The sequence below is a fragment of the Microtus oregoni genome, unplaced genomic scaffold, assembly GCF_018167655.1.
Source record: "Microtus oregoni isolate MIOR12 unplaced genomic scaffold, Mior012 000008F_ref0000371, whole genome shotgun sequence".
NCBI classification, from domain to species: Eukaryota; Metazoa; Chordata; class Mammalia; order Rodentia; family Cricetidae; genus Microtus; species Microtus oregoni.
Window position 1 is genome coordinate 27,555,607 of NW_024543067.1, and position 22,547 is coordinate 27,578,153.

The 22,547-nt window shown below is 37.9% G+C and overlaps 1 protein-coding gene across 2 annotated transcripts in view; it reads right to left on the reverse strand.

Moving 5' to 3' along the window:
* Window positions 1–22,547, reverse strand: part of Cntn5 (contactin 5) — a 1,138,775-nt gene that overhangs the window by 61,269 nt on the left and 1,054,959 nt on the right. For both annotated transcript variants that reach the window (XM_041657731.1, XM_041657730.1), the window contains one exon: window positions 8,120–8,278. In XM_041657731.1, the coding sequence (XP_041513665.1) occupies window positions 8,120–8,278 (159 nt within the window). The remainder of the gene's footprint in view (window positions 1–8,119; window positions 8,279–22,547) is intronic.

Here is a 22,547-nt window from a genome sequence, read left to right on the forward strand (position 1 = left end):
TGGGGATCTGAGAGCCAGTTCCAGTGCTGAGGGGACCTAAGAGAGGGCAGACCAAGAAAAACTCTCAAGTATACAGTCAGCCACAGCAAAGATTGGATGAAGATGTCAAGACACTGCTGGCCTCATTTGAAGGAAGAGATGGGCAGGAGCTAATGCAAGAATTTCTCCAACAACCTGAAAAGCAACATGATAACATGAGAATCCAATGAGCATGCAGCAGGAAGACTCAAACACCCTAACACAGAAGAAATAGAAGAAATCAATTTAAAACGTAACCTTATAAAAATGATGGAGACTCTTAAACAGAAAGTAAAAAACTTCCTTAAAGAAATGGAAGAGAAGACAAACAAAAAGTTAGAAGAAATTAATAAATCCCTCAAAGATACCCAAGAAAACCAAGAAAAAAAGCAATCAAACATGTAAAGAAAACAGTTCAAGACTTGAAGACTGAAATGGATGTAATAAAGAAAACACAAACCAAGGGATTGCTGGATATGGAAAATCTGGGAAAACAAACAGTAACTACGGAGACAAGTATAACCAACAGAATACAAGAGATAGAAGAAAGAATCTCAGATGCTGGAGATACTTTAGAGGAAATAGACTCATTGATCAAAGCAAACAGCAAATCCAAGAAATTCTTAACACAAAACATCCAGGAAAACTGGGACACCATGAAAAGACCAAACCTAAGAATAATTGGGGTAGAAGAAGGAGAATTCTAGCTCAAATGCCCAGAAAATATATTCAACAAAATTATAGAAGAAAACTTTTCCAACCTAAAGAAGCATATTCCTATGAAAGTACAAGAAGCTGAAAGAACACCAAATAGACTGGATCAAAAAAAATCATCCCCTTGTCATATAATAATCAAAACATAAAACATACAGAATGAAAAAGGATTATTAAGAACTGCAAAGGAAAAAGATCAAGTAATATATAAAGGTAAACCTATCAGAATTACACCTGACTTCTCAATGGAAACCATGAAAGCCAGAAGGTCTTGGATAGAGAAAACAAGATATTCCATGACAAAACCAGATTTAAGCAATACATGTCTACAAACTCAGCCTTAAGAAAGTACTAGAAGGAAAACCTCAACCCAAGGAAGCCAACAACACCCACAATAGCAAAGACATCTGACAACCCTACAACAACACAGCTCAATGAAAGGAAACACACAAACACTACCACCAAAAAAAAAAACAAAAAAAAAACCAGAGTTAACAACCACTGGTCATTAATATCGCTTAATATCAATAGACTCAATTCACCTATAAAAAGGAACAGGTTAAGAGAATGGAGACAAAAACAGGATCCAACATGTTGCTGTTTACAAGAAACACAGCTCGGCCTCAAAGAAAGATACTACCTCAGAGTAAAGGGTTGGGAAAAGGTTTTCCAATCAAACAGTCGTAAGAAACAAGCAGGTGTGGTTATCCTAACAGCTAACAAAATTGATTTCAAACTAAAATCAATCAGAAGAGATGGAGAAGGATACTTTATACTCATAACAGGAACAATTCATCAAGATGAAGTCTCAATCCTGAATATCTATGACCCTAATATAAAAGCACCCACATATGTAAAAGAAACATTACTAGAACTCAAATCACACGTCAAACCCCACACACTAATAGATTTCAATACTCCTCTCCCATCAATGGTCAAACAGACAGAAACTTAACAGAGAAAGAAGCGAACTAACAGATGCAATGAATCAACTGGACTTAACAGACATCTATGGAACATTCTACCCAAACAGAAAAGAATATACCTTCTTCTCAGCATCTCATGGAACCTACTTGAAAATTGATCACATACTTGGTAACAAAGCAAACATCCACAGATACAAAAAAATTGGAGTAACCACCTGTGTCTTATTGGACCATTATGGAGGAAAGTTAGAATTTAACAACTATTCCACCCCCAGAAAGTCTACAAACTCATGGAAACTGAAGAGTCAAGTACTGAACCACCTCTGGGTCAAGGAAGAAATAAGAAAGAAATTATAAAGTCTTCCTTGAACTCAACGAAAATGAAGACACAACATACCCAAACCTATGGGACACTATGACAGCAGAAAAAGTTGGGAGCATGGGGGTGAGGGTAGGGGTGGGGGTAAGGGGAGGGGTGAGATAGAAGGGAGAAGGGGAGGGTTGGGGAGAGCTTGGAGGAGTGGAATGATTCAGAGGGAATAAGGACGGATATGGGAGCAGGAAAGAAGATATTTTAATTAAGGGAGCCAGTTTGGGGTTGGCAAGAGGCTTGGATCTAGAGGGGTTTCTAGGTATCTACAGGGATGTCCCCAGCTAGGACCCTGGGCAGTGGAGGAAAGGGTGCCTGAACTGGCCTTGTCCCTTAATCAGACTGATTACTATCTTAAATATCATCATAGAACCTTCGTCCTGCTGTGACAGATTGAGATAAAGACAGAGACTTACATGGGAGCACTGAACTGAGCTCCCAAAGTCCAGTTGAAGAGAAGAAGGATGGAGAATATGAGCAAGGAAGTCAGGACTACGAAGGGTTGGTCCACCCACTGAGACAGTGTGCCTGATTTAATGGGCGCTCACCAACTCCAGCTGGACTAGGAATGAACGAGCAAGGGATGGAGTGGGGAGGGCCTTGGACTTCTCACAGGGCAAGGCACCCTGCCCTCTCTAGGACTGGAGTGGAAGGGAGGGAGGGTGAATGGGGAAGTGAGAGGGAAGTGGGAAGAGGGGAGGAAGTGAAAATTTTGAATGATATTATTTATAAAATAATAGAAAAATAAAAAGAAAAAATAAAATCAATATCAGTGTCAAACTATAGTGGACATATGAGCAACACAAGCACACTTAATTGCTCTTGCTTACTTGGTATTCTCTGTTTTCCAGAAGGTTACTGTATTTGACTTTAATTTTTACTTCAGAGTTTATTCTCTTTCTGCCTTCTTTGGCTAGTTTATTTTTGTTATGAGTACTCTATAGTTGGGTTTTGATAGTCTTCTTCAGTTTATATTTATTTTCTTAGAATTGATATGTTCCAAGATTGTGTGTGTGTGTGTGTGAGAGAGAGAGAGAGAGAGAGAGAGAGAGAGAGAGAGAGAGATAGAGGGAGGGGAGGGGGAGGGGGAAAGGGAGAGGGAGAGGGAGAGAGAGTAATGTGCAGGTGGTGCATATTAGTGTTTCTGTGTATATACCATACACATATTGCAAACAGAGAAAAATGTCAGGTGACCTTCCTCTTTCACTCAAAGCCTTTCTGCTTTGAGATGAGGTATTACAATGAATTAGAAACTCATCATTTGTGTGTGGGAGCATTGATCAATGAGCATCTACCTGTCTCCATCCCTCAAAACTGGAGTTATAAGGATTTACAGCCATGCTCAAATTTTTGTATATTTGCTGAGCATTTGAACTCAGATCCTCAAGTTTATGCAGAGAGTTCTCTTACCCACTTTGCTATCTAGCCAGCTTCATGTTTTACTATTTTAATCATAATTTATAAATCAATCAATTTCCAACTTATAACAAAATTGATTAGATAACTAAATTTATTGCCTTTTTTAAAGGGTATATAATACTTTCAAAAATGTGAGTTAGCGGTATTAATATTCATAAGCAAATAAAATAAATTGCAAACAAAGTTGTCTTCTTTAGTACAGGATTTTGATTTTTCAATATTGACGATATTAAGGATAATGGACAATTTTAAGCAGCTAAGAATATTTAAAAAGCATTGCTGGCACCTTTTTTATAAAGATATCATTGCTAGAGGCATGGACATAGGTTGCTTTCAAAGAAAATACATGCTTCACAGAGAAAAATAAAGCAGTGATTATAAGCAGCCAAGAAGTGACTAAGAGGAGAATCCCATTGGAATGTGTTTCCTAGCAAAAGCATCACATTCAATAATTTAATAAAATACTTGACAAGTTTGTCAAATTGAAAAATTTAATCAACCAATCATCTCATAGAAATAATATCCACAGACAGATAATAGAAACCAATGATAAATGCTTAAGAAACATCTTAAAGTTATGCAAAGATCAGTAATGGTTATTTTTTGATAATCATAAGTAAACATATGAAAATGCAAAACAGGTCACCTTAGAATTCTCAGTAGCGTAAATGACAGTAGAATTTTAAGGCACAATAAATTTGCTTAAATGGAAATAGGACTTGAAGATGAACTTTTTGCCAAAGATTATTTCATACTTTCTTCCAATTATACACACTTTACTCTTTTAACTTCGAACCTCCCCTGCAGGAGGGAGAATTTATAAGTCAATTATAAGATATGAATTTGCAAGTCAATTTATGATATTCTTAGTTAGCAGGCCTATTCTCAAATTTTTGTTTCAATAACAGAAAATAAGGAATTTGTTTTCATTATGGCACATAAAAAAATGTTAAATGTTTTCCAAAAGCTTATAAATTGCATTCATTTATTAAAAGTTATAAACTGTGTACTCATCTTTTATCCGAATATATAAGCCAAGATTAGAAGTTGTTTTGACTTTAACTATATTAGATTATGAGAGCACTTATGAAAATAACTGATCAGTCAAGTTATTGCACCCATAAGGAATTATGGCTAGATTATAGACAGGGCTAAAGCCACGCTGGTTTGGATCACCTAGGATTTGAGGACTCCTTCATGGACTTGCCCTAGGTTGGCATGCCTTCACCGCTACTGCAATGGGTATTGTGTTTTGGACAAAGAAGTCAGATAGATGAGGAATCAGTCTGCTAGATCCTTCACACTATGAAGCATAGAAACAAAAGAATACTGATATTGCTATAATTCTGAAAAATGTATTTCTTTATAAGTAAACCATAACAATAGTTTTTTTTAAATAGGGACTTTCTGAAGACAGTCAAAGCAGAGCTCTAACTTGAAAGTCTCTAGTTTTCAAATTATTTTAGAAGATAAAAATATTGCTTTCTAGTAGAGCTTTGTCAACAAACACAAACCAACTTTTCTTCCTAATCTCTCCAATCCCTGTAGAAACAGATGCATTAAAAATAAATAAATAAAAACAAAAGGATAAGCAGGAATCAGAGAGCAAGTTAAATAAAGAGCATGAACACATGGCTATATTAGGTGCACTATAAGACAAAATGGTTTAGTAAATCATCAAGCGAATCAGGAAATATGTATGAACTACTAAGCATCTCTCCCAGAGGAAGTTGAACAGTCTGTGAGACAAACAGTGGCAGGAGGATGGAGTGTATGAGAATACACCAGATACACAATGATCATTTTCTGTAGCTGCAAAACAAAATCTTTGAGCAACCACATGAAAGGTAAGATGGCGACCTGGCAAACAATGGGTGAGAATTCTTGAATCTGCTCATGAAGTTTGAATTTGTGGTCTTCCTATGTCAATCAACCAAGATAACTCCTCTTATTTTTTGGGGAGCTATATTTGCTACACAAGGATATGGTGGACCCAGGACCAAGGCCAGTGTTTTAAATAGAAATGAGAAACATCTGTATACATACAACACAGTGTATTACTAACCACAGCGAAGTCTAAGTTCATGCAGCAACTTATTGTCAAGTAAGATCTGAAATATGTTCAGTAGGAAAACACATTTTCTTTCTACAGAATTGTAATGAGTGAAGCAAAGCTTGTGCTAAAGTGTCATTTACCTAGACACAATAGACCATTCCATAGTCATCGTAGTGCATTTTATTTTTATTGTTAATGAACTCATACATCATCTTGATGATTTTCACATTATTTATTTGCTGTTGTTGAAATAGGGTTTTGATATGTCATTCATTTGGCCTCAAGATACTTATGTAGACAAAGCGGGATTAAAATGTGTTGCAGTCCTCTTACTGATCTCCCATCATGTCTAGCTTGATTTTTATATTTTACTTTTAAGCAGTTGAATTAACTTTAAAATGAGAGATGCCCCCAACTAGGTCCTTGGGCAGCTGAGGAGAGAGAGCCTGAAATGGCCTGATTCTATAGCCATACTAATGAATATCTTGTATATAACCATAGAACCTTCATCTGGCAATGGATGGAGATAGAGACAGAGACCCACACTGGAGCAAAGGACTGAGATCCCAAGGTCCAAATGAGGAAAAGAAGGAGGGAGAACATGAGCAAGGAAGTCAAGACCGCGAAGGGGGCACCCACCCACTGAGATGGTGGAGCTGATCTATTGGGAGCTCACCAAGGTCAGCTGGACTGGGACTGAAAAAGCATGGGATACAACCGGACTCTCTGAATATGGTGGACAATGAGGGCTGATGAGAAGCCAAGGACAATGGCATTGGGTTTTGATCCTACTGCATGTTCTGTCTTTGTGGGAGCCTAGCCAGTTTGGATGTTCACCTTCCTAGACCAGGATGGAGGGGAGAGGACCTTGGACTGCCCACAGGGCAGGGAACCCTGACTGCTCTTAGGAATGGAGAGGGAGGGAGAGGGGAGTATGACGTGGGGAGTGGGGGGGGGGGGAAAGGGAGGGAAAAGGGAGGTGGGGAGGAGGCGGAAATTTTTAATAAAAAAAATAAAATAAAATAAATACAACAGAAACCCTCATCCCCAGTCTGTGCAGACAATTCCTTCACTTTGTCTTCTATTCTTTACTCTCTCTTCTATTCTTAATGTCTATTCAAACATGATACTAAATACTTATCTAATAGCCCTTGGGGAGTGTGACTTTTAATAAATATCCTTTGCCACCACTTCTAGTTACATAGGAAAGCTTGGACAAGTTTAGTGTTGTAACATTCAAAGGAAATCACTAGTGACGAAAATAATTTTTAAATAATGAAACTAGGGCAGGAACCATGTTAAAAACAGACATTAAAATAATGCACTACTTTTAGACACACAATTCATGTTAGCTTTTCATTTTATAAATAAAACGGGCACAGGATTATAAAACCACAGTAGAAGCTTCTGGGATTGTGGGTAATTCTGTATCCCAACCCTCCTATGGAGACAGGTGTCTGTACAACCCTATGTGAAGAATTCACTAGCACCGCACCCTGAGAACAACTGTACATCAAACTGATGAATTCCCAGGGAGGTCTGGATCCCACCCAAGAGCACTGCTCAGTGTCAATTCTCTGTTTGATAACTGTTGTCAAGTCATGTGCAGTATGATAATTGAAAGACGCTGGGTAGTGGCTCCATGGGGGCTTTTTGTTTTTTGTTTTTAATTTATTTATTTATTAAAGATTTCTGTCTCTTCCCCGCCACCACCACCCATTTTCCCCCCTCCCCCAACTAAGTCCACCCCCTCCTCAGCCCGAAAAGCAATCAGGGTTCCCTGCCCTGTGGGAAGTCCAAGGAACCCCCACCTCCATTCAGGTCTAGTAAGTTGAGCATCCAAACTGCCTAGGCTCCCACAAAGCCAGTGCGTGCAGTAGGATCAGAAACCCATTGCCATTGTTCTTGAGTTCTCAGTAGTCCTCATTGTCCGCTATGTTCAGAGAGTCCGGTTTTATCCCAGGCTTTTCCAGACCCAGGCCAGCTGGTCTTGGTGAGTTCCCAGTAGAACATCCCCATTGTTTCAGTGTGTGGGTGCACCCCTTGCGGTCCTGAGTTCCTTGCTCGTGCTCTCTCTCCTTCTACTCCTGATTTGGACCTTGAGATTTCTGTCCTGTGCTCCAATGTGGGTCTCTGTTTCCTTTCATCACCTGCTGAAGGTTAATATTCAGGAGGATGCCTATATGTTTTTCTTTGGGTTCTCCTTATTTAGCTTCTCTAGGATCACTAATTATAGGCTCAATGTCCTTGGTTTATGGCTAGAAACCAAATATGAGTGAGTATATCCCATGTTCCTCTTTTTGGGTCTGGCTTACCAAATGCATGGGGTTTTTTTTGTACAGTGCAATTTTTACAGCTTCTTTGTGAATCTGAAAGTTAGTTCATCATACAAACAGAGCCTCAATGTGGTCTCTTTTTTGCAAGTAATGAACAGAAGAAAGGAAGAGAGGTTGCTTTTAGAGGGCACAGGGAAAGAATCCACGGTAGAGATCAATGTGGAAAGAATAATAAAGCATTTCTGCAGTTGACAAATGATCATGAGTGAGCTTTAAAGCAAGTGCACCTGGTGCCTCCAGATGCTGGTTTTGTGTGTGACACTGTGCCAGGACCTCTTACCTGTTTTCACAGTTTGCCAGCCCAGGGAGAAGGGGCTGCGGGCCTGCAGGTTGTAGGAGGAGATGGGACTGTGGTTGTCAGTTGCTGGACTCCATGAAAGAGTGGCTGTGTTTTCTGTGATTTCCTCCACTATGACCACTCCAGGTGGGCCTGGGGGACCTATAGGAAAAGCAGTGGATACAGCTAAGCACCAATCGTTATAATCAACCACAAGACATTGTATTCCCAATGTGGTTCTCATCAAATGATGTGATCATCTTAATGAAATACATACTCAGTAATGAAAATAGACAGCAGAAACTGATGGGATACAAGTTATTTTCTAGAATTTCTGTGGGGAACTTAATTATGTATTATATTTTTTTCTGACACTTTGTGCCTGGAGGCAACTTTCAATTAGCATTATATTTTATAGGAAAAGGAAAAATAATCAGAAGCAGACACAAAGCTATGAATGTCAATATGAACTGTGGCTGCTAAAATCAATCACAGATAACAGGCAAAGGCAGAAACAGGCAGGCAATAATACTTCAGGAACAGACACAATGCCCTTTATACTAAAAGACTATAGGTAGATTGAGCTATATTGCAGCTCAGCAACCTTAAGCACGCAGATCATGTAATGAGCTATATTGAGCAACTCAGATCTGGTCAAGAGGATACAGAGTGTTCTGAAATAGCAGTACTATAGGGAAGAAAGGTAAGGACATCCACCTAGAGTGACGTACACGTAATCCTCTGTGTAAATTCAAAGGAGACTCTTATTTAGTTGTTTTAGAATTGGTGGTGCAGTGGAATAGCAGTGATTCACAGAATAATTTTCTCTTTGTCTTTAAGGGATAGTATAAAGCAGAGACAACTAGTCTACTCCCATTTAGCTTTTGTTTTCAAGAAATAATCAGAATTTGATTTTAGGAGAAATGTCCCTTTAGTTAATTATGGCTAAACAACAATTTTAAGGGCATTAAATGTATATCTATTTAAAATTTTGTGACTAAAGGAAATACCAGTTTTCATGTTATCATATTCATGTTCCATAATGTAAATTATGCAAGTTGTAGAATGGCTTCTATATGAAGACTATACACAAGGAGGTATTTTAAGTGACTAATCTATGGATTGATATGTAAATGGCATATAACTTGCTGGATTTGATGATCATGATATCTAAGAAATAAAGAAAGGAACGGTGAGCTGGAACATTTTAAAACCTTGACAAGCAAATGACACTTTTAGGAGACAGTAGATGAGTATTTTTTTTCACTGAACAGTTCACCAAATACTAAGGATTGGAAGTTAGAGACTGTTCTAACATCAAGGTGATAGAATCGGGATTTTGAACAAAGGAGGCAAAGGAAAGCCTTAAGAAGTGGCAATTTTTTCCCTAAGTGAAGTGGTGGAAGAAACGGTAAAATAATAAAACACAGAATGGCTTTGAAATAACAAGGGGAGAAAGCACAAGAGCTCCTTCTAGAAGGCAATCATTATTTTCTTTACGGAAGAATCTAAGTCCTCCAAAGGGAGGCCGGGTGTGTGTGAAAGTGAGCTTACGGGCAGGGGGGCATCAAGGAAGGCTTTGAGTAGAAATGTAATAGAAGAATGTGAGCGAGAATACAGAAGCACAGCAATGGTTTTCCTCCAGGCTTAGTTGGATCAAATCATTGTGAAGGAGAAACTGAACAAATAAGCATGCTTTGAATATCCAGGACAAGGCCTAGGAGCTCTGGATATGTGTTACTGCTCATCACCAAAAACACACAGAATGTGGGCAATGTGTGGTTCAGGTGAAGTAAGGAAGGTGTTAATGGCTTAGAAAAAGGAGTTAAGAACATGGACTATTACAAGAAGACGACTCCGGAGTGGGATTTGTATTGTGAAGAGCAATGGACAGAATTTGTGACTTATTTTTGTGAGGCGAGATAGTTTTGAGTGAAAAATTAGTGTGCAGGGGTAAAGTGAAGAATATAATTATTAGTGTGGATAATTCTAGGACTGTGCAAGAGTGCTAATGTAGCAGAAATATCTATGCTTAAGTCAGCAAAGGTAGATAAGGGCATGGTAAGGAAGAGAAAGAAGAGGGATGCAGATGTTGAAGAACACATCTGAGAAGATGTTAGACTATAGAGACAGGAGCACAGGGAAGCATCTATAAGAACAAAATAATTATGTAAATAACTTGATTTCTATGTGATTACTACAATGATGCCAGTAGCTACCATACTCTCACCACCTTATAATATATGAAGGGGAGATACTATATGTTTCCTAGACATTAATTATTAGTTTACTATTTCACAGAGGGGATGGAGGAACCTGAAAGAGACTATTCATTTGATAATTATTCAGGCCATATGTTTGGTTTTATCTTAGGACAGGGATTCTGACCATCCATTCTAATGAAAGAAATTACTTGCCATAGTCACTGTACTAATAAATAGCCCAGCTGAGATTTAAATATGGCTTGGAGGGCAAAATCTGATTTTGGAAAGTAGCAAGAACTACTCAGACAGTTCTTCAACTATTAATATGAAAAACAGTTTCTAGTGAAGGAAGGAAAGAGAAAGTGTGTTACAGAAAAGTGCAGGTGAAGTATGCAGTAAAGACAGGTAGCAACAGAACAACTGGTGAAGTCCATGCGGAGAGAGGCACCATCCCCTTCCCTTCCTCGCAATACAATTCATTCCTTCCCCGAGCAGCAGGACCTATGCCTTTCCTTCTTTGAACCTGAGTTGTCCCAAGGTCATTGGACTCCATCAATAAGAGTAAAAGTGTCTAACACTGTTTGACTTTTGACATGAGGTCATTAAAAGCTTTTGATATTCATCCACCCTTCTTCAGCACTGGTTAGGGCTTAAGTTAGGGTACAGTTTTCAAGTCAAACTATACTGAGGCTACTGTTATGACAGGAATTCCAAAGAATTTTGACAGAGGCACAGGAGAAAGAAACATTCAGTTTGTTCCCAGCCCTCCTATGCAACTCAGTCCCGGGGCCAAACATGGTAGACAACCTTCAAAGACCTCCAGCTTCCATTGGCCTGTGTGTGAGGAAACCTTAGGATGACTCGGCTGTGCCTGACATCTGCTCAAGTCCTTGGAGAGTGTTATTCACGTATCTTCAAACAGACTAAATTTGAGGACAACAATGGCTAAGAGGAACAGGCTTCAAAATGGTTTATTGTTGTGAGTTTCTTTAAAGGAACTTTGAGGTAGGGACCCTCAAATATTTTTCAAAAAGTTGAGAAGTTTTGGTGATATGCTTATATAAGAAATCGTGGTCAAAATTTATTTTTTATCTCTTCCATAGTAAACCATTTATTCTGCTGTATTTTTAGCATTCTATTTATTTGTCTCTTCAAGGGACATTTTTGCAACTGCTTACTTGCAAGACCAAGGTCATATGGGGAAATGAATTTCTGTTAAATAAGTGATTTTTCCTTCTGAGTACTAAAATTCTAGGAAGATGTTTAGTATATCCTAAGACTATAACTAATAATCACTCAATATTTTCTTATTGTTCAACTGGAAAAATAATTTAATTCAAAATATATACCATGATAAATCTTCATAAGCTTTCAAGAACTTTTCTCTATTTGCATTTATTTCCCAAAAATACATTTTGTAGCAAAATAATCAGTAGCAAAGATTTATGAACCCAGTGTAATGTTTATGCTGTCTATTCATTCATAATTGCAAACCATTATAAACAAATGACTGTTTGATAATCATGAAATATTCAAATTATAACTCCTTGTGATACAATGTTAGACAGCCATTATTAATCTACTACTAAAGTCTATTTAACAACACAGTCTTCATGGAGCTAAATAAAGTACATTGAAAAATTATGTGTAACTACAAATGAGTTAATAGTAATTTGTCAAATATGTAGAAGAAAATACCAGAAAGAAATGCATTGACTTATCACTTGTAGGTGGGAAATCACCTTATTTAAGATTTATTCTTTATGTATATTTCTATTTTTAAAAGGACTTATTTTTGTTTTTTGCATATGAGTGTTCACCTACATATATGTATGTTCACTGTTGGGAGATCAGATAAGGCATTGGATCCTTTGAAACTGGAATCACAAATGGTTGTTAACCAACATGTAGGTGCTCGGAACTGAACTTGGTCCTCTGGGAGAACAGGCAGTGCCCTAAGCACTAAGTCAGCTCTTCCCTTCTTTTCAGTCCTCAGTATAAGTGAGTGCTGCTTCTCAAATGATTTTCAGATTACTCTTTAGAGCAGTGTTTCTCAACCTGTGTTTCATGACCTCTCTGAGGTCACTTAGGACCATCAGAAAACAAAGAAATTTACACCGTGGTTCTTAACAGTAGTAAAATTACAAAAATAATTTTGTGGTTGGGGTTCACCACAACGTGAACTGTATTAAAGGATGACAGGGTTAGGAAGATAGTGAGAGCCGCTGCTCTAGAGGAAGTAACGTATATGCTGCTGTAAGGATTACCTGCTTAACAAGGAAACATCCACTGAGGGCCAGTGGATTTGCTGGGTGAGACAATTAGTGATCAGCACTCAGTGTGTTAAAATAAGGTGGCAGAGGTAAACTTTCCACACAGACATACCGGCAATGACTGCCACTTCCAACTGCGTCAGGAATGCAGTTACTTCATTGACTGCAATCGGTTTTCTGAAATTTATACTCATATGAACAACCAGATTGGTACTGGACATCTATTAGGCCCTCAGCAAATGTTTGTGACAGAGAAGATGAAGCACAGACAAATGGAAGGACTGTAAAATAATGTAAAGTTGGAGGAAGCTGTGTTCTGAGTTTGCAATGCTGCATAATACAAATGTTTCAAAACATCATCTTATTGCACGGGAATTATATGTAATGTTTTCTTTTTCAAAGCATATTTGCATTAATGACATTTTAGTCAGGATTAAAAGGGCAAGAGAAAGACAGAATAGATACCAAATGGAGGGAAAGTGATTTCACAGTAAGCCATGTTAGAAACTTGGAGCATTGTAACCTATGGAAAATAATTTTTCTAAATCCTTATAAATATGAAAGATTTCTTATGACTATATTACTTCAACGCTACTCTAAATATCTGGTGGTGTGATTTCCTTCTTAAGAGAAATTAGCCATAATTTTCAGCTCTAATAAAGGTGAAAACAATTTACTGTTATTATGTTAGTATTGGCTTATCAGTGCTGTATTCGTAAAGAAAATATTTTTAGACAATATATGCTGACTACCAGCTCAGTTAGCTTCCTCTTTATATTTAGGGAGTGAATTCATTAGCATATTAATGTATCAACTATCTTTGTTTTTCAACTTAGCTCCTAATGGCCCCATTTTCTTCTAGTACTTGTTTTTCTAAGGTAGGAAACATTTTTTTTAGAGGACTTTTGCATCTGTTTACAGAAAGCATCTTTGAAAATAGATAATTGAAAGAAAAATGCCTCAGCACCAAGGGATTTGTGACAGTAGCTAGTGTCTACATATGAGAAAACCCCCACTTACTTTGTTGGACTCTCAGGACATTTTATAAGGACCAGTAGGGATCAATGCCCGGAAATCAATGGCAGGTACTTTCTGTTTTATGTCCACATGCTGAGGAGTCCCTAACAAACAAGAAGCCAAGTGCTGCTTCCTCCGTGCTCCCTCCTTTCGCTTCCTGAGAACTATTATCAGGGGAGCAGCTGAAGACATTCTCACTCCTATTGCTCACGTAACAATTTCTCTTTCTTTTCTCTTCTTCCTTCCTCCCTCCTTCCTTCCTTCCTTCCTTCCTTCTTTCCTTCCTTTCCAATCCTCCCTCCCTTCCTCCCTCTCTCCCTCCTTCCTTCCTTCCTTCCTTCCTTCCTTCTTTCTTTCCTTTCTTTCTCAATTGCAAAGCATTGTTGTCATGAAATATATTCTGATCATACTTCAGAGACCCTCAGGACTCCATAGAGTCAACCCAGTGCTGAAAGGATTGTTGATCTCCAACCCCTAACCAAGAAGTTACCTGAAATTGGTACCTTCTAACAACAACAAAAAAAAAGGCTTTTCTGAAGGAACTGTTGACGCTACAAGCAGGAAAGGATCTGTCTCCTCATAACCGCCAAAGCTGATTATTCTGCTAGTAACCTGAAGCAAGGCCCCATCACTGAAGAAACTGATTAGGCAGCATTGCAGAGCCTGGAACTTTTAAATAAATGGAGTGATCCAGTTCAAGTCAATTATTTCTCTTATCAGCAAGTTATACCTTAAATGGAAAAATTTTCCTCACTCCTGCCACTGAAAATGCCCCTCACAGCACTGTATTGCTCTTGTAGTGGAGTGGCACAAGCCTGGAGGAGGGACAAGGTTCAGGACTGCCAGTCAAGTTAGTCAGTTGGTGACACTGGGGTCACAGTCAGATGGGTTAGACCGATTCCCTGTGGTATTCCTGCCCACCATCCTGCCAGTCTTGGGCAGATGTTGGGGAGCAGGCTATAGAGTTGCTTTCTGTCTATGGCTTCACAGAGACGACCTAGGAGCCCTCCTCCTCTAGGGGACAGTCGACACTATGCCAAGTAGCTCTCTAGAACTCTCTGACTCATCACAAGTCCTGCCTGATCCGAAGACTTCCTCTTTCAAAACCTTCCCACTGTAAAGCATTTTTATATAATAAAATAATTAGGTTTATTTTTATTTTTTGTGTGTGGCAAGACTATTCTGGTCTTTTTCTTTATACACAGAGAAAAGTTAAGAGGAAAAACTAAAGTTTCTAGGACTCCAATTACCTTATTTTTAAATTCTTTAAAATCTAAAGTGAAAATCTGATACAAATATGCCGCAGTATTTCAAATGACTTCTTTTTTTTGACATTTTCATTTATACATATAATATGCTTTCATCATATCCCCTCCAGACGAGAACTATGTTCTTGTTGTGGGAGACTACTTGTTCGTTTCCCAGTTGCCCAGACTCCGGAAATGATCACACAGAAACTATATTGTTTAAATCATTGCTTTGCCAATTACTTAAGAGTATTACTAGCTAACTCTTATATTTTAAATTGACCCATTTCTATTAACCTGTGTATTGCCACATGGTTGTGGCTTACCAGCAAGTTTCCAGCATGTCTGTCTTTGGCAGAGGCTACATGCTTCTTCCTACTTTGCCTTCTTTCTCCCAGCATTCAGTTTAGTTTTCCCCACCTAGGTTTACTCTGTCCTATCACAGGCCAAGGCAATAAAAGCAACACATATACAGAAGGACTTCCCACATCATGTTCTTATGTCTTTTAGTTCTATGTTCAGGTCTATAAATAAGAGGGTCACATCTACTGAACATACACAGCTATGCTGTAGATGGAAGGAAGTGGGTGTGGCCATTACTCACAGAAAGGAAGTCCTACACATGTCCTTCAAACACAGAATAAAGAGCAGGTTCAGCTACTGCCTGTGGACTAGGTTAGTATGAATAAATAAACCTAAGAACTCTATAGACAATATTTTATCTTCACCATGTAACTTACTTCTCTACAAAGAACCATCACTACAAAGGAGTATTTTCTATAGATGCAACTGAAAATAAACAATGATAAAACTTTTCAATGAAAGATATATGTATATATGTGCATATCTGTATGTATTTATGTATTTATAGTGCGTGTGTGTGTGTGTGTGTGTGTGTGTGTGTGTGTGTTGGTACTATTGCTGTAGCTCAGACTGGCCTGGGGATTATTTTCTATAGACAGAACAAAAAATAAAAAATAATAAAACTTTGAAGAAAAGATATATATATATGCATATACATATGCAAATGTGTATGTATGTATGTGTAGTGTATGTGTGTATGTATGTGTAGTGTGTGTGTTTGGTTGGTACTATTACTGCAGTTCAAACTGGTCTGGAATTCACAGGAGTCCTCCTGCCTCAGCCTCCTCATGGTTGGTATCACAGGTGTGAACTATCATGTCTAGGATCAAAAATAATATTTAGTCAACAATATAATTGATTTTTGTAGCACGGTTTATGGTAATATGTACCAACAAATGTTAACAAGTGATAACTGAGATTTTCACCTCTACACTAACAAAGAAAAGGCCTTGAACTCACAGAGATCCACCTGCCTCTTCCTCTGAGTGCTGATATTAAAGGCATGCATTACTGTCACATGTTTTTTTTTAAAAAACTTTATTTATTTAATGTACATTTGGGTTTTGCATGTATGTATGTCTGTGTGAGGGTGTCAGATACCTTGGAATTGGACTGACAGACAGTTGTGAATTGCCATGTGGGTGCTGGGAATTGAACCTGGGTCCTTTGAAAGAACAACCAGTGCTTTTAATCACTTGAGCCATCTCTCCAGTTCCTAAGTGTTTATTCCAATACAGAAAACTGATATGATGTGAACATCCAGGGCTGGCCAAGTTCAGCTTCCTGCAGCACTGTGATGAGCCTTCTTTATGTCTTCATTAGATATTTGCTGCCACTAATATCCATCATAAAGAGGGAGGATGTCTTAGGTCGCTTACTATTTACTCACCTAATTGTGTTGAGTCTTTTCTAATGTATTCAGTCTCAGAAGAGTAACTAACTTATTTTTAGCAGGGTTAGTCAAGGATGGAAAGGAGAAATTAATAGTTAATAGTGACAATGATTTAAATTGAGTCAGGCAAGGAATCAGAAAATCCTATCCTGGACGACCTAACTTTTTCTGTGAAAGCTTTGGGAACCTATGCAAATTTCTGAACTTTGGTGTTTATTAGTTTCTTGATATTGCATAATACAATAGCAATTTTGAGCTTATCATGAGTTTTATATTACCATTAAACACTATCATGCGATCAATAAATAGATACTGTAGCAATGAGTGGACCTTTTACTTCTTGGTAACTTAGACAGTATTACTTACTCTCACAATATTTTTTGCTAATGAATATAATCCATACTTTTGTTACCTAGAAAATCCTCCAGATTGAAACACTGTCTCCAGGAAGGAAGGCTCTCGGGAGTAACCCTGTCTCACTATCTTAAAGTAAACTCTACAAACTCAGTGGTTTGCCAAGCAGCACTTTGGCTGAATGGTTACTTCAGTTGAATCATTATTTTGGTGGGTTTGTCCTTGGTTTTCTGTTGGGGATGAGTTAATACCTGTATTGTGCCTCTAGAAAAAAAAAAATCTCACACCACAGCAGCATCTAAGGAATTACATTAAAACTACTTTGAAAAATAAACAAGAACATGTAATGTCAACAGCAGATTCTATAATATATTGTAAGAAATTTATAGTTTCACAATGGATCATCATCATCATCACCCTCATCATAATTATCGCCTTTGTTATTTAACTTAACAGCTATTTCATGTCAACTTATAAAGTAGAAGGTACTGCACTAAGTTTTATCTCCCTTTCTCTAAATCTTCCTCAGTAAATTTGTGCTGCCAACCAGTTCCAAAAATGAAACACCCAGCCTCAGAAAGTAGAGGTAGCAGATAAGCTTTTGATTTTCCAAAATCCCATCTGCAGTTTGATTTTGACTCTGATTTGCAGATGCTATCCCCGTTTCTACTCTTATTATCCACCACGTGTAACATGCTCTGAATGATTTCATATTGACAGAATATGTACACCTCAGAAGATTCTGTTTAATGTTTTGATGGGCCAGTGAGGATGCAGATAGTTTTGTTTTTGTTTAGAGATGAAAAGTACTATATGCCTGACTAGACCTGCCCCAGTGTGGTCTAGGGAAGGTGTTCTTACCCCCATCTCTTATTACGCGAGTTGTCCTGACTAGGTGTCCTCAGTCTTGACAAACTCATCTGTCACTGGTACTCGTAGATGCAGAAATACATGTTTAAGTCAATCAGATCAAGGCAATTTATAGTGATAGGTGCTGGTTCAAGAGGGAAAACCTGTTCTAAGCTGATTTGCTTAGACAAGTGGAGACAGCAGTATAGACCACATTTGGAAGTGTGGCCAGTTTCTCCTTGTATATGTGTGCAACAAAGGATTTAGTCTCTGTCATTTCTGGAAGCCAATTCATGTTTTTAGGAATCAGCTTCTCAGGAAGGCTAACAAAGTAGAGTAGTGAAAACAATTTAGTCCTTGAAGGAAAAGCTGAGACTCTAGATATGACAATTAAAAACTTGTTTTAACCTCTTACCCTAGAGCAGATTTCATACCTTTTAAGCCAACAATTGGAATCAGGTTTAATATTGCTTGCTACAGAGTATCTCAGGATAGCTGAGAATGTTCCTTGCTTATAAAACATAAAAGCTAGAATCATTCCCCATCTTTGAGAAGACTGGTTATACTAACATAAACAACCTGAAAAGGGAATCACCAAAAATATCTAATTACTGCAAATAAACATTTTGGAATTGAAAAATGGCAAACCAGTTGGGAAAACTGACAGAACAGCTGGCCAACTAGAAGTAAACAACCATTTAGATGAATGCAAAAATGCAATGAAGCCATTAAAATGGTTTAAAAATATATCACTTTTGGATAGAGACTTCAGACTCTCTAAAAAGATAACGTTATAATCAATGTAGATTTATGGCCACAAATTTCAACAAACTATTGAAAATGTATTTTTACACCAAAGATAAAAGAAAAGTATGCCACAAATACTTAACTCAATACTGTGTATCTTGTTGAACTCATTGAAAAACTGACCCTGAAAAATTTTAAGCAAATACTATGTAAAAAAATAAAATGCCACCCCTGATACTTTTGAAAGGAGAAGGCTTAGTGGACATCTTAGCATGAGGTTCTGGACTATGCAGTGCCTTTTTTCAGCAATAGACCTGCGATAAAAATGGCATCAATGAGTAAAGAAAGGAACATGGATTCTAAAGAGGTAAAAAGGAAGATTGGTCTTGAAGAGATTTACTGCTGGAACAACATGTTTGTACTTAATGACCCTGGAAGTGGAGAAATAGTAAAGGCCCCTGGACTGGAGTTGACTGGATTCAGTAGAACTTACTAGGAAAATTAAGAGCTAGAAGGGTCCATTCTAAAATTTCATAATTGGAGATTCTGGGAGAACAACTGTAGAACCAGAAAGTAATTTGGGAAAGGATTTTAGAAAGACTTTATTTTTCTTTTCATTTTATACAGTTTTAACTGAAATCCTAAGATGGAAGACTAGAGCCAGTAGAGGCCTGAGAAGCTTGAGGAGAGGCATCATGAAGACTGACCAGGGATCAATCTGGGTTAGTTACAATGTTGAGCATCATTGAGAGCCAGTCAAAGTGAAAAAGCAAATGATGCTTTAGGGACTCCCACCAGTACATGTGCTCCTTCCTGACTAATGCTTACTTGTGGTAAGAAACAGACATGATGGGGTTTAGCAGTTGACATAAATAGTCCAAAGAAGTCAGAGTTTTCATGTAGGAATTAATTTTGGCATAGCTGATACCTATTAACTCAGTCAACGTGGGGAGACATCCAATTCAGTACATTAAATAAATTGTCTGAGATATCATGTCTCTGTTAGGAGGTCAATACTTGGCAATTTGGATCCAGCATAGAATCCCTGTAGCTGAAATGAGGGCAGGATAATGAGATGCTGTGTCCTAGCTATCTGTGATATCAACAACTAGGTCAGAAATTCCTCACTTGGACATAAAATCTCAGAGTACATGTAGCCTTTTGTTTTGCTTCTTTGTTAAATTTCTTTCCCACATAATCTATGTAGCCAGCCTAGAGACCATTTGTTGCTATTTTTAGTTGGTTTTAAATACTGCATTGATATTTCTTGAGAGAATGTGCCATAAAGATTGGGGAAATACGAGAGGTAGGAGGGACCAAATAAAAATATTCCAAGAGCTTCACAGAGATGGGAGTTCCAGGTTACAAAAGGAATTGCTGAAGGCTTTTTGCCGTCACTTCTGAGTTTTATCTTTTTCTGTCGCTGCTTTAGCAACAGGTTCTAGGACATAGTGACCATTATTAAAAATCTATAGTAATTACATGCCCAATTCCTGTCATAGTCTATCCATTCTTATTTATCTGGACCCTACATTTTCTTTCTAGGGAAGAGAACTTCATTGTTCATTCCTTTAGACACTGAGTAATTGGTCAGCAATTTTAAGAAAACATTCCCTGGGTTCTCGACTCTGGGAATAAGATAATAGAATAAAGTGGCTTCTATCATTTCCCACTTTACTTTCTGGATAAGAAAAGAAAGGCCAGAAGTGAATGAGTGAAAAAGATTCAGGTAGCAATAAATGCAACTAGGAAAGTACAATCATATTACAATCATGTGCAGAAGGAACATCTAGTTCGGAAACGTAACCATAAACAATGAGTCAGGCAGCTATGTCAATTCTGTGAGTAAGCATGTTTTGATTGATAACCCCCTGTGGGTGGATTTTTGAAGTGTTGTTGAGTATGGCATGCTGGACAAGGAGAAGGCTCCTGCGGTTGGATGGGGAGGAGAGGTGATAACACTGGGAAGGTCATCTGGTGAGAAAGCAGAGGGATTTGAAGACATGAGAGGGATTTAATACTTTCCAAGTGCAGTTTGGAAGGTGCTGGATCACATAGGAGGAAAATCAAAGGAAAGAAGCTGAAAATCTTAGGGCCGACACTTTGAAGGAAGGTCTCTGAGGATACAGAAAACTATCTCAGGGTGAGGCTTTGTATATTTCACTAAAACACATGGATTGTTTCACAATAGAATTTGGTAACACTTATTAACCTCGGTGATTGACAAATGGCTCAACAAGTGCCCTTGTCACTCAGCATATGTTGACAGGGTGTCCATGCTATGACTGCCTCCAGGAAACTGTTGCCTACTGCTCTCCAGTAAGCCTTTGCCAATATAGTAAATTCTCCACGTGGAAGGGAAAATAAAACTACCCTCCCCCACACTAGTGTTTCCAACTAGAATTCACTAGAATTTATCCTACGCTTAACTCTGAATATGTGACTGAGTCAGGTTGGGTAGAAGCATGTGCACCCTGTCATCTACGGATGGGCACTTATTATATTTCAAGGTGCTCCATAACATTCTTGAAAAAATTTGGTTCTGGAGTTGTTTTGCTTCTTTTTATAAAAAATACAAACACTTCCTGTCAATTATCACACAATTCAGGTGAAAGCAAGATAAATCAACAATTTCAGGCCATGGAGTATGCATAAATATTTAATGTAGCTTTACACGAATTCGAGTCATACATAACTTTTACATATACTGACATAAAAGTTGAAGTCCATCCATCGAAGGTGAAGGTGATCTCTCTGAAATGGAAAATAGATATTTCAGGGTCTATTGTACACACTGTCAAGAATAATTAAAAACATTGAATTTGCTTATTTAAAATTTCAAGCAACCCAGATGCTCTCTGAAAATTCATTCATTAAGCCAGTATTGCATAAATTGAGAACAGATGAGTTAAAAAATTCCTGTAGGAAAATACCATATGAAGTGCTAAAATATGCAGGGACCCACGTTTCTGCACAGCTTTCTATAAATCTAGTGCTGCTAAGCTGTCACTGCTTGTTATGATTCTGCAATACAGATTCAGATAAAAAATAATATATAGCTATATGGTCTCTTAACTTTGTCCAATCTTACTGTTCAGTTATGAATAATTTATATATACTTCTGTCATCTATTTTGCACAAACATACCATGAGGAGAATTTGGAATTATTATTCCAAATTACAGAGTCAAGCAACTTGTGTATAAAGGTGTATCTTTAATGTGACTGCAATTTGACAACATCATAGATTAAACTGTAGGGAGATTTCTCTGATTTGTTTATTTATTTATTTATTTATTTATTTATTTTGGGAAGGTGGGCATGATGGCTCATACCTATAATCCTAACATTTGAAAGTGGAAGCTGTCTGATCAGAAGTTCAAAATAATCCTCTATCACATTACAAGTAAAAGGCTAATCCGAGAATGAAACGCTATCTCAAAACCATAACAAAAATCACAAAGAACGGTTATCTGTGTCTTTAATATACTTTGGGTATGATTGTTTCAATGTTTCTGATAGTTATTCTGGAAATCAAGATGTTCTATAAGATAGATGCCTAAAACTGTGGACATGCTTCACAGAATTGAATAAAAATTGACCAAAATGTATCTAGAATCATCAATTTCATATTTTTATTTTAGTAAATCCATCATCCCTTCAAGGACTTTATCCTTGTGCTTTCCTTCTCAGGCAATGACTTACCTACAGTAGAGAAGGCACCATCTTAGTGGTTACTGATGGCGTAGCCTGTGAGAATTTTGTGGTGCAAGTGTAGAATTCCCCACTATGCGCTTTTCGCCTAGAGCTCAGCACAGAGTGAAAGATGACTGCTTTCACACGATGGCAAACCTGGGGACATTTTCATGCCACCATTAACTCATCTGCAGGGTGGGGATGGTCAGCTCCCGCACCAGCACTGGGATAGAGCAGTCCTGCAGTCGGTTAATGTGGAGCAGATGTTTCCCTTAATGGATGGATGGCA